A 14,225-nucleotide genomic window follows, 5' to 3' on the forward strand; every position below is an offset into this window, starting at 1 on the left:
GACCCACAAATCTGTCTATCTACACATCATGGATTCTGACAGACCTAAAGAGGCCTCGGAAAGTTCCCTGACCCCAAACTTCACTTGTCTCTTCATCCAGCCTCCAAATTTGTAAGAAGCCCAGGATTTGCAGCCTGAGCTAGGCCACATCTCATATCCTGCTGGGTCAGCAGAGAAATGCTTCACAGGGGCAGTCCACTGCTCAGTAACTCAGCAGAGGGTCCTCCCAGTTTGGAGAGCTTGCAGGAAAAGTAGCAACTCTGACAAAACCTGGTATTTCCACTGCCATCAAACTCTGCTGAACAGGAGTACCAGGACATTAATCCTGCCCTCAGGATGCCTCTGAAGTTACATGCATCCAGATTGCATCTTATTTGAACAAACCTGCTTATTTCTCCTGCGTACTGCAAGGGCATACTCAACACTAAATGTAAATGTGAGATTACAGCTGTCATACAGCCAGGACAAGGTTTGAAGACTGGGTAAAGAAAGGATCTGGGTGAATACATCACTTCCCCTGTAAACCCCTGGCTTCCAAACACACCTCTTGCTATTTGCATTGTAATTTATTTCCCTCCCCAGCAATAAATCAACTTCTCTATCTCTCCAGCAAAATGAAATCCCAAGTCCTCTCTGCCCGGACTCTCACAGCTGCTGCAATCCAGACACCAATGAAGATATCAGCGGTCTGGAAGGAAATCTAAGTTTGCCAAGGATACAAAGACTAATGCAGTTGTAATTAATGATCGTGGCAAGTCTGGCGAAGAGACTAAACTGAACTGACGTGGAAACTGAGTTCATAGAAACAAGTTTTCTTTTAACACAGTCAGATCAAACCTCTGGGGATAAATTGTGCAGTCTGTATTACTTCAAGACTGGGCAATTTCTTTTCCCTAGAAAGCAATGACTCTGGGAATTGGGAACCATGAGAGAGAAACAGCTGAACAGGAGCTTTCTGCACAGAACTGCAGCTAGGAGAGCCCAAGCCCATAGGGATATGCATGAAGCAATGGGGAGTAGAAGAAATGCTCTGTCACAATTGTATCCAATGCAGCGAACACCAGAATCACAAAAGTCACAAAGTCTGGTTGCCACACTTCAGAAATGGCAGAACAGGGAGGGTCTGAGAAATAGAAAGCATATGGATATAGTGAGAGACTTGAGCAGTTCAGTCTCTTGGTTGCAGTAATATGCACATCTACAGGGATTCACATGGGGTCACTGTGAAAATCCTCTTGATACTCAGCTGTATTTAGCCTATTAATACTGTGGCCACTGAGTTTGCTGTTGCTGAAAATCTGGCCACAGAAGACAAATGGTTAAGATCCTCAGTATCCAAGAGAATGACAGAGAAGACTTGTCCCTGACCAATAAATTTGTCACCTCTCAGTAAGAACATTTTCAAAAGGAGGGGCTCTTTCAATCCGGGAAAGTCAGAGTGAGATTTGGAGGCTGTAAATCAAGGCAGGGCTCATGTTTATTGTTAATGGCAATGGTAATTCATCAAGAGAACGACATGGCAAGAGTTGTGATGGATTCGCTATCATTTCACCCTAGCAGCCAACCTCTTTCAAAAATAGATGAGCTGATATCACAGCACACAGGGTACAATGGACCCTGGAGAGGTCAGCCTTGTACTGTGCCAGCAGTACCTTCATCATCACTGCCAAGGTTGGTCCGATCTCTGATTAGGGACCTGCAGCAGTGGAAGCCCCACATCTCCTCTGGGAATGTGGCTCTGTACCACCTTCAGCTGAGAAAGGCTCCTTCTAACATCTAGTCCAAGTCCCACTTAGCTAGAATTTTTTTGCCCTGTTGATGCTCCTGCCAACGGAGGACTTACTGGGCTTGCTCAGTGAAGTCCTGACTTGAGTGACACAGGAGATCAGACTGTGCAATCACTAGTCCCTTCCACCCGGTTTCTGAGACTCACCCGGCGTCAGTCGGTATTAGAGCTCATATGAACAGAAATCCACTTTGCACAAAATGTTGGGTTCAAAGTTACAATTCTTCCCCACAAGGAGTGAAAATGAGACCTTTTGGAGGTCACTATGAAATGCCAGAAGAGAAAAAAGTGCACTGATGTGGTAGAACTGGTGGTCTCACCCCTTTCAAGACCAAGTCTCTGCTTTTGCACTGGACAGAGCAGTGGCATGAAAATGGGTATTAAAAATCCCTGTGCAACACATTCTTTTGAAATTACTATTTTCTTTCTCCCTTGCACAGTTTTGATAAAGTGGCATTTTTCAAGAGAATAAAGCACCACTACTGATTGTTTGGCTGCTCTTTCTGTAGGCATCCATCACAGCCTCCCAACCTGTACCATTCACATGTGTCTCTCTGACATGACTTACAGTTTTGGCCTTTTCTGCTCTCAGACTGCTGAACTCCAGAAGTGCCTACAGTGGAAGATGCAATAGCTGTTCTAACTGATTTGTAGGGCTCTGCTGGGGCTTTGCAGGAACAGCTTTTGGACATGGGCAACCCTGTTTCCTTGCATCCTTTATTCATGACCCCTCTACAGCTTCTGTTTTGGACAAGGAATTCTTGTACAGTGTGATTTCTTTCTTCCTCTGTGTCCATGCTGGCCTGCCCTCCCCGTTCCTATGCATGTTGCTTTTCTCACTTTAGGGACAGAGTTTGCATCTCTTTGGTCTTATTCCATCACACAACAGAAAAAAACCCATTCTGTTAAAGGGCTGTTGGAGCCTGCTACAAACAGGTCATTGATTGAGCCTAGTGTCTGGACACTACCCCAGTAAAACAGTAGAAACAAGCACAGAGAGTAATGCCTTCTATGAGGCATGAAGAAACAGGCAACAGACCCTGCTTACCCAGGAAGTCCTGCTCTAAAACCTTTCCTGTTGAATGCAGCTGGATCCTTCAGGATGAGAGGACAGGATCCCCTGATTTTCCCTTTCTACTCCCACAGAGAAGGCTGCAAAGTTGGGAATTCTGCCTCCCCGCCGCCCCATGGACAGTGTCAGGCACCCAGCATGATGTCCATGGCTTATCCTTGCCACCTGGCCCACATCTTTTACAGGATCCCAAGGGCACTCCTGCCCCAGTGCAGGGGGAGAGGGGCAGCCTCCAGTAACCAGACAAGCTGACAAGGCAGGCAGCAGCACTCCAACAAAGGGTGATGCAGCATTGCCAAGTGTTGTCAGATGTAGGGAAACTCACAATAAGTGCCTTCATCTTTCATTATGATTGAATGCTCCTGCTGCAGCCTGTTGGAAATACCATCTCCTGAGATGCTGTGGGCTCACCGAAGTTCATGCAAGGTAGTATAAACCAGGGGGCAAGTTATTAGTGTTTTCTTTTGGCAGAAGCTCATACATAAGATTAGCTGTGCTTGGCAATTGGAAAATGTACGAGCGTGGGGGTGAGGAGCCTGAATTAAAAGCCACTTAAGTGGGTACTTGAGTAATTATTGGGAGGCTTCTGAAGAGACATTTTTGTCAGTAATTAAGGAGAACATGGCTTTGTGCTGGGTACAGGTGGCAATATGGCAACAGAGATCATCAGCACTCCACAGAGAGATGACCATCTATCTATGAGCTGCAGAAGCATGTTGGGATTTTTCTGCCCAAAGAGCATCATTCAGAGTTGAAAGAGAGCCAGAGCAGCAAAGGGGCTGAAATCCTGATACTCTCACAGTCACAGATCCTCTGCATGAGGGAAAAGGATGCACAAAGTTATTTTTATGAAGCTGCCTAGCTCCTGAGGTAGCTGTTCTTTAACAGCGGTGGGTCCCACTGTCTTCAGCACCTTCACAAGCCTTGAATTCCTGAGAAAACTCTCCACACAAGGGAAGTAAAGGAAAACATGCTGAGGAGTTCCAGCCTGGAGGAGGGTTGGCTTATGCCTCCTGTCAGTGGAATGGCAGGTTAGTCGTGCTCTGGCTCCAAGGGCTCTCCCCTCTGATTTGTTTTCATAAGCCTGATACATGCTTTGTCTGTCATTTGCTCAGCTTTGGGGATCTTTCTGTTTGTTAAGTAATGCCAATAATACATGCAAATGTATTATTTCTTCAGTCCATTATAGCAGATACTTCTAGAAATCAATGCCTCTAATACACACTCCAGCCCACCTCAAATGCTGTAAAATGTGGGGTGCAAGAAGGTGCCCTCAACATGAAAAGACTGATCTGACAGTGAAATGATTCCGAAATAGAGCTACTTTTAAGTCCACAGTGACAAAGTCAGGCACTCAGGAATTAAGTGTGAAGACCTGTAGCTACCAGGGCAGTGTCTGTCTCCTCATTAAAGATGCAGGTAAAGAAGCTTGAAGACAGTAGCAGTAAAAGGAGCATATGCAACACAAACATGTCCTTGTGAAGGAGCATAATTCATAGACACTTCATTACCTTTAACAACTTTAAGGTCCTTGCTTATTCATCAGCAAGTCTTAGCTATCATGAGCCAAAAAAACATGGGCTGGGACTATCAAAATGGACACAAATGAAGCAGACTTCCAGATCTCACTGATGCTCCAGGGATCTCCCCGCGAGTTCCAGTCTCAGTCCCTGACACTGCCAATGCTCTGTGTGGAACGTGGGGTGTGCAAGAGATCCCTGTGCAGCAAGCACCAGCTCTCACCCCAGTTAAACATGCCAGACTGACTCCTGCAAAGTTCCCCTTGAAAAAAATCAGTTGACATGAGGAGGCAGACACCAGGCATTTGTTCTAGAAAAGGCTACATGCTACTCCCAGCCTTATTATTTGCACATGGATAGCTCCAGCAATTATTGCAATCCTCTCACTTTTCTTTCTTGACTCCTGGCACAATGAAGGGTCTGAAAAGTCTTCTTTCTGTTTTTATTTATTTAACCATTTCACATGGACTCTGTCAGCTTGAATTTGACCCAGCTTTGTAATTTTATGGGCAAAATAAAAATACCAAAAAAAAATGAAGCATTCATAAACCCTCAATCAAATGGAAAATACTCCCACAATATGGTGCAGCTTGAATGGAGGCTTTTCTTTTTAAAACAAAAGATGCTCCCTTGTGTTGTTTGAAACCCTGGCATTAGAGCAATTAAGAAAGTGAAACTGGCTACAAACTAAAGCAGAATGGACATGTTTCATAGATCTTCATTGCCCAGGCAGAAAGAAATGTAAACAGGGCATAAATTACAGCAGTCAGAGGACAGATAAGCTGAAGGACAATGCTGGCACAAGAGCAAATGGGTAGAAACTGGCCAAGAATAAATTTAGACTAGAAATTAGAAATGGTTTCCAGTGATCAGAGGAGTAAGACACTTCCAACAGGACCAATGGGCACATTGCTGCTCTCATTCTGCTCCCTCTGTTCCAAGGAGGCTTTTTGTGCACATTTGTGAAAAGATGATGTGACACAGCCTGCACAGTAACATGAGCCAAGAGACCTCTTCTCTAATCTGTAGCACCAATACTTTCAGTCTTTCAAAAAATCTCTTTTTAATGCTCTAAGAATGGGGAGATATTTGATGTGCACTCAAAAGGCTTTTTTATTTAACCTCTGCTAATTGAACCATCTTAAAATATATCCATACTAATAGCCTTACACATTTAATTGATGAATTAAAGTAAGCAACAACAATTACTGAGTGCTTTTATTTAGTGGTGTCATTAAATAAAGTGAAAGAAAATAATATCCCATAAAATACAAATGGTCTTATCTAAGTGTTATTAGGGATGCAATGACAGGAGTGCGTTCAGTCAAGTGTTTATATTGTTACCATCATTCAGACATCAGCTCCAAAGCTTATCTAATTTGAAAGCCACTCCTGCAGATCTTTGCTATTGATTAGTGCAGCCTGCAGAGACATCACTTTCCACAAACTCATTTCAGAATAGGGAAGCTGTCAGCTCCCACATGTGGGGTCCCCCGGCCAACTGGTACCCACATCTGTCTGCACATGCCTTTTCTGCGTGCTGGATAATTTGAAAACAACCAGCATCCTCTGGGAAAAGTGAATTCTGCTGGCAGAGTGAGTTAGGGACAGACATACCCTCAGCTCTCTACCCCAGATCTCCCCTGAGCAGGACTGAGGTCTCTCAACTTAACTATTACTCAGCTAAGTAAAACATATGTTTATGCCTGTAATTTCTGCACTGAACTGTTATATTGCCAGTTAATGTTGTTTAGAAATGAATTGCTGCAGCATAATGTACAGCAGAACAACAAATACACATACAACATATCACAAATCAGATAATTACCAACCAAGATATTCTTACTCATGTTCAACCTCTTATATGATGTAATAGGACACTATCAAAATAGAGCTCATATTACAATGACAGTTTTGGCTTCTAGCACTTTGGCTTTTATTGTAATAAATTCTAATTTTCTGATTTTTATCTGCTCCTCCCCCCTGCTCCTAGTGGCATAGGAATTATGATTATGCCAGCTCTAAAACTAGACTGCCTGCTTCTAAAGCAGTCTTTCTGCCTGATTCACAAGCACAGCACTGAAGCGTTTGAGACACAAACACTGCAGATCACACTCAACGCCAAGAACAAAGCATCAGCTTGATCACTCCGATTCGACTTCCACATCTGCCACCAGACCACAGGGTGACCGCAGGTGCGTACTCCCCACACTTCAGATTCCTCCCATCCATAAAATGAGGGCAATGATACTGCTTTTGGGAGCCTTCAACACGGAAAGGCTTGCAAAGATACTTTCCTGGGGGGTGGTCAGGTGGATTTCAGGGTGGGATTTTTCACACAATGCTGACCAGGACTGCTGATGGAGGAGCCCCCACTTTCCCTATGCTCATGCAAGTGGATCTGTCAGGAAGGGTCCCCCTTTCTGAAAGGGCTAACACTCTTCAGCTGACGTTTGACTGCGTTCCCTTGGCATCCAGCTCAAATCCTCTGCACCACAAGCTGAGACCCTGTCATATCTTACTCCTCCCTGCAAGGCACTGATGCTGCAGAGTAGCCTCGGCCCCCTGGCCACACTCTTCCCCCTTATCAGCTCCTCCAGCCTGTTTACAGCTCGCAGGATTCCTATATTCACGCTGCAATAAATGACAAGGTTGCCACCTTGCTTTGCCAGGACTTAATTTTTCAGTCCCACAGTCCTTCTACCCCCAGAACCATGGTACATGAGCTCAGCAGCCCAGAAGCAGGGGAGAAGATGCAGGTGCCACTGGGTGAGGAGTGGGGACCCATTAATCCCACCCAAACCCCCGTGGTCCCCAGGGCTGCACTAAGAAAATAATTCTGACTAGTAAGAGACACTGCTCATAGGCATCGGGGAAGCCCTGTCCTTCCAGTGTGCTGAACGGGGGTCAGTCCTGCAGCCTCCATCCAGTTCCTGGGAAACACCAGAGATGTTTCCCACTCAGAAAGATCCTTTACCACCCTGCACAAACAACTACAGCAGCATGGCAAGAGTAAGTGCACCCCACAGGTTGTATGATTACAGCTCTCAGCATATACAATTTCAGAAAAATTTCAGCGTGTTTTTTTATGCACGTAAGGAGACTGAAAAATAAGGAAAATACAGTGTTGCACTGAGCCATCTTCTTTTCCTACAACGAATTTAAAAAAAAAAGAAAAACAATACTAAGTTCACAGAACTATTTTATTTTACTTGAAATTAATTTTGTTTCTTTTCTACATTATTTAACCCTAAAATGTTAATTTTGAGGAAACTACAATACATTTCAAACTTTCCCTTGTCTTCAAGGCAGTGAGGGAGAATTACAAAGTGTTTTGGAATCTGTCCCACATGGAAAAATTTGAAATGCAATTAGATAAAGACTTGGAACAAAGTAAAGCTCCCCAGCCTATTAATTTTTATTGTGGGTTTGTTTCAATTTTTCTTTTTCTAAAATTGGGAAAATACCTCATTTTGCCTCTAAATCCAACATTGTTTTTTGTTTGGGGGCATCCTGGTCACTGCTGCACCTAAGCCAAAGATTTCCCAGTTTTCTTTCCAAGGGTCTGTGGGTTAGAGCAAGCCTATTTTTTTTCTTTTTCCATATGGAATAATTTGGATCAGGTATTTACAACTGAGATTGGAAGAGGCTCAATTAATCCCTTTTATAATGAAAGTGGACAATCCCTGGGCGTGAGGAATCCGCAGACTGACACGCAACAGAGAGGGACGGCAGCCAGGTATGGGAGCTGAAAAGGGAGAGCGCCTGCCGTGCAAGGTGACTGGGCCACACCAGAATTGCGGCTGAAACTCAGCAAAAATACAAGAATCACCACTGAAATCGGGGTGAAAAAAAACAAGTTTGAGTTTCTTTTCATCGAGTTACAGCGCTGTCCCCCCGGGGGCTGAGCATCCACCTCGTACCTCCACTGCAGCAGAGCCACAGCCAGCCCGTCAGCGCATCCCCAGCACAGCAGTGCGCGCTCTTTGACCTGCAAGAGGCTTCTCAACCAAACCCACAGGGGATTTAAGAAAACTACGATAAAAACCGCTACCTATTTCCCTCCGCCAAGACGGGGGCGTGTCCCCCGTGTTGTTACACGGAAAGGACACCGCTGCCGATTTTTATCTTAAACCACGCCCTTTCTGAAGCATCCCTCTCCCTTCCTTCCTTCCTTTAGCCCCATCATTTTTAACGCCTGCGGAAGGGGCGCGGGTTGCCGAGCAGGAAACACGACCTGTGTGGAGCAGCTCCCCCCTCCCGGGCCGGGCCCGGACGGCCGCGGAGCCGCAGCGCTCCCCAGCGGCGGCTGAGCCGCGGCAGAGCGGGAGCATCCCGGCTCCGGGATCGCCTGCGCTCCCCCTCCAACCCCGACTCAAGGGTAAGGGAAGGCAGGGAAGGAAGGGGGGAAAAAAGGGCACAAAAAAGAATAAAAAGAGAAACAAAAAAAAATGAAAAAAAAACAAAGATGGAAAGGGAAAAATGAATAGAAAGGAAAAGGAGGGATAAGAGGAAGAAAAAAGAAGGAAAAAAAAAGTAAAAAAAAGTAAAAAAAAAAAAAGAAGAAAAAAAGAAGGAAAGAGAAGAAAAAGAAGAAAAAAGAAGGAAAAATAAGAAAAAAATAAGAAAAAAAAAGAAGAAAAAAAGAAGAAAAAGGAAGAAAAAAGAAAAAAGAAAAAAGAGGGAAAATAAGAAAAAAGGGGAAAAGAAGAAAAAAGAAGGAAAAGAAGGAAAAAAAGAAAAAGAAGAAAAAAGAAAAAAGGTAAAAAAGAAAAAAGAAAAAAAAGAAGAAAAAAAGAAGGAAAATAAGAAAAAAGGGGAAAAGAAGAAAAAAAGAAGAAAAAAGAAGAAAAATTGAGAAAAATTGAGAAAAAGAAGGAAAAAAGCAAGAAAAAAAAGGAAGAAAAAAAAAAAGAAGAAAAAAGAAGAAAAAGGAAGAAAAAAGAAGAAAAAAAGAAGAAGAAAAAGAAGAAAAAGGGAGAAAGAAAAAAGAAGAAAACAGAAGAAAAAAAGAAGGAAAAGGAAGAAAAATGGGGGGGGAAGAAGGAGAAAGGAAGACGGGAAAACGAAGAAGAAAAAAGGAAAAAGGAAGAAGGAAAAGAAGAAATACAGGGGGGTAGGGGGAGGAATAAGGGGAAGGAAATAAGAGGGATGGGGGAAACGGGGGAAAGGTAAAAAGGGAGGGAAGAAAGAAAGAAAGGAAAAAAAAAAAAAAAGAAAAAGAAAAAAACCTCCAAACCCTAGACTAGTATAAACGCAGAGAAAAATTGTTTACAACGATCTGGAAGATCTGTATCAATAAACCGAGACATCTGCACACAGCGGCACCTCCCCAAGCCACAGTGGGCGCTTGACAGCGCTCACCTTGCACAGATGCTGACCCGGGCACTCCTCCGCTTCCTGCAGAGCAGGAGCTGAGGTTCCCACAGGCAGCAAAGCTGCCCCAGGAGATTTTACCAGGGGCCGAGACTTGCTAGAGGCTCAGCTAGAGAGAAATGTGGCTGCTTGCAGCCAAGAGATGCTCCCCTGAGCAGCAGCGTTCAGAGGAAGGAGGGAGCTGAAGGGCGGACCCACCGGCAGCTCTGCAGCCCCCGGTGCGCTGTGTGCGGCAAAGCAGCACCTCCGCCACAGCCCAGGTACAACTGGTCGGGCTCAAGCCCTGCTGGGCGGGGCTCTCTGCTGAACAGAAACTTGAAATACGGATTTTCGGCTCGAACTTGGAAAATATGCACGGCTTGGAAATCGGTGAAAGCACGGAGCGATGCTCAGCACCCTCAAAGGAGGAGGCGGAGGGGTTTGGGAATTCCCAGCGCCCCATCAGCCCGCAGGCGCGGTGTCCCCGCGGTCCCCGCGGCAGCACTGCCACCTGGTGCTCAGGGACACGCTCACACCCGCCCCGGCGACAGCCGTGCGTCCTACCACCCATCTGCGTCCCTCAGCAGACCGTGCCCACACCCATCGTAGCCCATTTCCTAAGGGAAGAGTTTCTCCAGCAGTACCACGTCTCCTCTCCCTGTACAGAGCACTGCTTGCTCCCGGTGAGCTGTGACAGCTCCACGTCCTTCTTAGCAGGGCTTTCCCCTCCACGTCACAAGCGGTTCTTGAGCTTTTGCACTTGTGGCAGCTCTGCGACAGAAGTGCAGGTGCCCCGTGCTACAGGCGACAGGTCAATGAAATGATCTGTCTCATCATCTCCACATTAAAAACAAACAAAAAACCTCAACCAACCAAAAAAAAATCTGCATGTGGTTTGACTGGACTATTTGTTGAATTTGTAATATTTTACCGTGCTAGTCTGAAAAAACTTGGAAGAACTGAAAGGAAGGAAAATTTATTTCTTTGTCAGTCAAATGCTTGCTTATTCTTTTATTCAAGGTGCTTTATTCTAAGTAGTTTTAGCAAGTTAGAAACAAAGTGTGATTTTTTCTGTTGGAGTTTTGGACAAAATGTGACAAATCTTATCCCTTCCCTCCAAACTTTTTGCACTGCACAAACTCCCAGGTCTGTAGTTCTCTCAGCACTAAGTTAAACTCCCTTTCCCCTTTGCAGCATGCAGCCCTTGTGCTCTGTACCTAGCAAATCCGAGTGCAAATTCTAAGCTAGAATTGCTCCCTGCTAAACGTAAAGGCCCATAACTGACACTGGAAATGCCTACTTTCTTCCACGGATCTTGCTCTGCTTTACATATTTCAGAAATCCAAGTGCACACTTCAGGTCACCTTCACTTTCCGCTGAAAATGCAACCAGCAACAGGGCAGAACAAATCACCTGTGTAACAGCACAGAGCACCACCCTGCAATGTCCCTGCCAGACAGCACCCAAAGGAGATGGAGACTTTGGAGCAAGCCATAGGCAGCCCCGTCAGAAGCTGACTGGAGCCTCAGAGGAGGCATCATGAAACACCTTGGCCTTGTTCTACAGAGAACAAAGTCTCTAAACAGAGAGACCACATGGCTTCAGTGCATCTTTCCTTCACGTAAGGTGTACACAACAGTTTCTTACCCACTCCTTCACTCCTGCCTGGTCCTGGTCACTGCAAGCCAGGACTCACTCAGAAGCAGGAGTCAGCTGCAGTTGTTTCACACACAAAGTTTACTAGGGAGGCAGCTTTTGCCCCTTTACCATCTATTTTAGCATAGTCATCCTATACAAAGAGGGGAGCTGAGAAGCTTCAGTTCTGCAGTTTAGCTGTCTGAATATACAACCAGCAAAGTCTGGTAAGTGTCTCTGGGTATACTGCCAAGGGATAAGGGACACCACTCACACAGATGTACTACTGCAACAGCTCCAGATATTACAACCTGCAGCGTAATGTAGGTGCACAGGTTACAAAGAAAAACATTAGCTAACTAGCTTGGCCTTAGCTGTACTGCTTGTTCATTTGTCTGCAAGTTGTGAAAGTCCCTGCTCAATCTGTTATTCATAGCTATTTATTTATGTTGCCTTGAGCAGTTCTTGCTCTGCCAGTCATGCAAGCCCAACATTTGTAATTTGTCCTATAAAATAGGAAATTAACCTAGGAAAGAGGCTGCATACAGCTTTCCACCACAGCATTAATGTCAAGCATTATATTCCATTTTAACAGAACAAAATGGGTTTGTGCTGTACTGGCTAGTTGCTCACCGGGGAAAAGGAAATTTCCGTGGTTCTCTTGGTCCCACATCCTGACTCTGCAGCAAGAACTGAGAATAGGGGCAAATCTTTTAAGTTGTTTTGTGGGTTTGGGGTTTTTTTTTGGGGGGGTACCTCAGGAAACAGATCTATTCAATATTTGTTCTTCAGATGATCTTTAAAATTTGCAGAAAATGAACAGAAAAAGCCACAAATGCAGCTATTCCTGTCTGAATACCCATTTCTGCTACTCAGAGGAAGGTGTTAGGTATTGCTTTATCTCACCACCAAACAAGTACTGCAGAGCCTTGGTTTAAATGAACTTATGTTGTAAAAAAGCAGTGCCTTTAGTGCTATCTGCTCTCTGACGGGGAAACATATTACAAAGTGAGACTGTAGCAGTCACTCACATCTCTGCCCTATTTAAATAAATCTTTGAGATTACCTTCCCCAACAAAATCACACTGATAGAGCCCATTATTTCTAATGCATCACCACTTTCTCTCCTGGGTCCTATTTTCCTTCCCAGCATAGCCTGTTTATACAATTAGGTGTTTCCTACCCTGGGAAACGGCCTTTGCAGTGTCATTGATCACAGCAAATAATAAGTACACAGAGGATGCTGCAAAGTCTCGGTGGGCCAACACCAAGCTCTCCTCTTTGCAATCGTTCCAATGGATTTTGCTTTGAGCAAGGTGTCAGAATAGCCAGAACAGCCTCCTATGTACCTGCAGCTCAACCCTGGGCACATAGGTTAGCTATAAGACTAACTGGATTTGGAAAAAAAATGACTCAAAAAGAACACAGCTAGTACTCTACCTTATTAGCTTTATGCTGGGAAAGTAATTAGGGTTTCTATGGGATAGTTTCATTTTAGAGGGTTCTTCCCATTTTCTTGGTACTAAGTAATTACAAAGACTTCCCAGCCAATGCCTGATAGACCAATGTGAACAAGTGCAGCCACTTTTGCTTGAGCAGGACCTTGGCTCAGGCACATGATACTCCACCAAAAGCAGAAGAGGTGCAAATGCTGCTCCTACTTAAGCTGCAATCTGGGGAGTCACCCTGGACTTAGAGAAGCGCTGCAAGCAGCAAGTTGAGCCCCAGTGACATTTCTCATGCTGTTGTTGGCGCAGGCAGACACAGTGCCACGAGCTCCTGCATGACAGCCCCAGCATGCAGCCTGCAGCTCAGCATGGCCTCACAGGCTGGTATCACCCTCAGCAGCTGAACTGCAGGCAGCACAAAAACCCTCTTACCTAAAACTCATTCAGGTATGAAACATAGAGGTGTCTTCATCACATCCATGAAGTGGCTCTGAGCTTCCCACTCCTCCTCTCACCTTACAGTACCTGAGCTGGTGATTTCTGCCTCACAGCAGGGAAAAATGTGTCCTGCAGAGCGACAAGCCCCTGGTTCCTCTGTGTGTCTGCACAGCTGGAAAAACATGGGTCCGGGACAGCTTTGCTTTTTGCAACACAGCGCAGCAACCCAAGCAGGCTCTGAGGGTCCCTGGAGGTTCATGCTCTGTTGTCATTGCCTCTGTGAGCTCATGGCAGGCTGGAATGGTGCTTCAGTCCCCCCACTCCCCAGTGCCTGCCTCTTCTTTTGGGGACTGAGGTAGTGGCCTGGCAGGGCTGCCAGTCTGGCAGGCTCTTGGGTGGCTCTGACCCAGTGTGACAGCAAGGAGCAAAAGACCCTGTCTCACTGTCATGCTTGTTTTCCTGTAGTCCCACAGGTACCTTCTTGCAGCTAGTGAAAATTCAAAATGACTCTTAATGAATAATTAATTGTCCTCATCCTGAATCATCTTTAATGAATGAAAAGGCTAGAAACCTGCTGGGCACAAGAACATGGCTCAGTGATTGGAGCACAGATGTGCATTTTGCATTTCTGCAGGTGTTCTCTGCAGAGCTGGTAGAGTTTGTGGGGCTGCAGGTTGAAATCCCTGTGCATTATCTCCCCTTGGGACCCAGAAACCTGAAAATGCTGCAGGAGGACTGTTCATTTTCATTGAAGATGTCACATGCATCACAAACTGGGCACAGAAAATGCATTTCCCTGTGGAAAAGGCGTTTCTGCAATGGGTGCAGAGAGAATAGTGGTGAGAAAGAAAACAGGCCAGGCTTAGCAGATATATTAAACGACTTCTGTTTCAGCACGGGTACTTGGAGCTCCCCAAGCCAAGTATCCATTTTCAGGCTATCCTCCGAAGGGAGAAGGGGCTCTCAGCCAC

The 14,225-nt window shown here is 45.3% G+C and overlaps 1 protein-coding gene across 2 annotated transcripts in view; it reads right to left on the reverse strand.

Moving 5' to 3' along the window:
- Window positions 1–13,513, reverse strand: part of FGF12 (fibroblast growth factor 12) — a 120,854-nt gene extending 107,341 nt beyond the window's left edge. Inside the window, exon 1 of one of the 2 annotated variants that reach the window (XM_018075024.2) lies at window positions 13,342–13,513. In XM_018075024.2, coding sequence (XP_017930513.2) covers window positions 13,342–13,513 — 172 coding nt within the window. Of the gene's footprint in view, window positions 1–13,331 lie in introns of both variants that reach the window. The other variant, XM_018075025.2, reaches the window with a different exon arrangement.
- Window positions 13,514–14,225: the final 712 nt, after the last annotated feature.

The sequence above is a fragment of the Manacus vitellinus genome, unplaced genomic scaffold, assembly GCF_001715985.3.
Source record: "Manacus vitellinus isolate BGI_N305 unplaced genomic scaffold, ASM171598v3 scaffold_29_pilon, whole genome shotgun sequence".
Lineage (NCBI taxonomy): Eukaryota > Metazoa > Chordata > Aves > Passeriformes > Pipridae > Manacus > Manacus vitellinus.